The 2,060-nt window shown below is 43.3% G+C and overlaps 1 protein-coding gene across 1 annotated transcript; it reads right to left on the bottom strand.

Annotated features, from left to right (window-relative positions):
- Positions 1-1,498, bottom strand: LOC122077395 (zinc finger protein ZAT5-like). The gene has a single exon (XM_042643338.1). The coding sequence runs from the start codon at positions 1,174-1,176 to the stop codon at positions 172-174; it is 1,005 nt and encodes a 334-aa protein (XP_042499272.1). The 5' UTR covers positions 1,177-1,498; the 3' UTR covers positions 1-171.
- Positions 1,499-2,060: the final 562 nt, after the last annotated feature.

Raw genomic sequence — 2,060 nt, 5'->3', positions numbered from 1 at the left:
TCCAAAGAACCGACCATAAAATTATATAAATTATAATTAAAAAAAAATAATGGGTTTCTTGAATCATAAAAATTTTGGGTTTAATGAAAAAAAAAAAATGCCTGCAGTGATGATCCGGTTCCCAGATCAATATGAAGACTGAGCAGAGGACCCTTTTGATCACTTTCACTGCTAGTAATGGCAATCTACCAAAGCAGATGCGGAGAAGAGGAGAGTAGGAGGTGGTGGTGGTGGTGGTTGTTGTGGTTTTGAAGTGAAGGAGAATTTGGATTCTGGGTGATGGTGATCTTCTTCGGATGGCGCCGGAAGGTTGAGATCTAACTGCAACACGTTTCTTGGTGGTGATTCGGACGCCGGCGGTGTCGAAGTCATCTTTGTTGCGGTGATACTTGTATTGGTGGTGGTTGGCCCAGCGGCGCCGGCGGTTCTATGTCTTCTCATGTGACCACCTAAGGCTTGGCCTGATGAGAATTCAGAGCCGCATATGGAGCACTCATGGACTCTGGACTTATTGTTGTTGTTGTTATTACTGTACAAGGCTCTGTTGTTGTTATTGTTGTTGAAACTGTTGAGCATGGAAGGAGGGAGAGGAGGGCTATTGGTATTGAATTGGGCTTCATGATCTTCCTCAGGAGATAAAGTCATGAGTGATGTTGATGCTTTCTTATTCTCTTCTGTTGCCATGGCCTTAGGCTTCTTGTGACTTGCTCTGTGACCTCCAAGAGCTTGGAATGAAGGAAAGCAACGATTGCAAGTTTTACACTCATATACATAGAAACCTGCTTTGCCTGCTGTGGTTGTTGCCGCCTCAGCAAATCTTCGGCTACTGAATCTTTCACCACCACCGCCACCACTACCACCAATTGGTTTTGAATTTTCGCGAACATGACCCTGAGCGAGTAGAATTAGGCAATTGGCCATATCCTCTTCTTCCTCCGTACTCTCATGACCTGCAAATAATTCCGTCGAGCTCGTTGTCGGGGATGGGAAATTACAATCATCCTCTCCTCCTCCTCCTCCGCCACCGCCACCACCACTACCACCTGCGCTGGATGAGCTTGTAGTATTGTTCATCGCTAACGCAAGAGGAGAAGTTGCCCTTTGCCGCTTGGTGCGCCTACCCTTGACGATATGTGATAGGTCGTTGGACCCCATGACTTCCTCTTGAGCTTCCATGTCTTCTTGATCCTTCCAACCACTAACACACAGGAAATTTAAAGAAGAAGAGAAGCAGAGAGAGAGAGAGAGAGAGAGAGAGAGGAGAGATCAGGAGATCAGGAGAAGGGGAGAGGCCAATGGAGCAAGCAAAGGTGGGAGAGTGGGCGTTATTATATATAGTGAATGCATTCAGAGTTTTAGTAGTCAAAGCCGCCCCCGTGAACAGTAACCGTGAATTAGTCCTTGCAATCTTCCTTGCGTTTCTAACCTTGGAAGTAAGTTATCTATATAAGGTCATAGAGTAGAGAGAGACAGAGAGACACTTGAAAATAATATTATTTTTTTTTAGAGAGAGAAAGAGCCAAAATTAAGGAGCTAGCTAGCTATATGTAGATGTAAGAGAAAGAGAGAGATGACTATAGATGAGCAAAGAAGAAGGGGGGACAGATAGAATAGAAGACATAAGAGACACAAACAAGGTAACAGAAAACAGGTAAATATAGAGAGTAGCTAAGTTTACTTGGGAGTACAGTTCGGCCACAGGTTGTTAAGGTTTAAGTCCGTGTCACACTCTCTTTCTCACACTTTGCCAACGCAGTCACGAAAATTAAAACTACCACCACTAATGCCCCAGTGCACGTTAAAGACATGCTTCCTCCTTCACTCATCGTCTATCTATCTATCTATCTTTCCCCTTTCTTTCTTCTTACTATTATTCTTAATAGTTAAAATAATAATAATAATAATAATAATAATAATAAAATAGTAAGAAAGAGAGAGAAAGAGACAGATACTAAGAGGGAGAATAGTATGGGGGAGAAGAGGGGGTGAAGCGATGAAACAAGTGAGATTCGGTTGGCTTTCAAGCACACCCATTCCTTTTCTCAAGGATTCTCTCTTTC

This window comes from Macadamia integrifolia, chromosome 4 (assembly GCF_013358625.1).
Source record: "Macadamia integrifolia cultivar HAES 741 chromosome 4, SCU_Mint_v3, whole genome shotgun sequence".
Taxonomy (NCBI): domain Eukaryota; kingdom Viridiplantae; phylum Streptophyta; class Magnoliopsida; order Proteales; family Proteaceae; genus Macadamia; species Macadamia integrifolia.
This window is presented reverse-complemented; position numbering and strand designations above follow the sequence as displayed.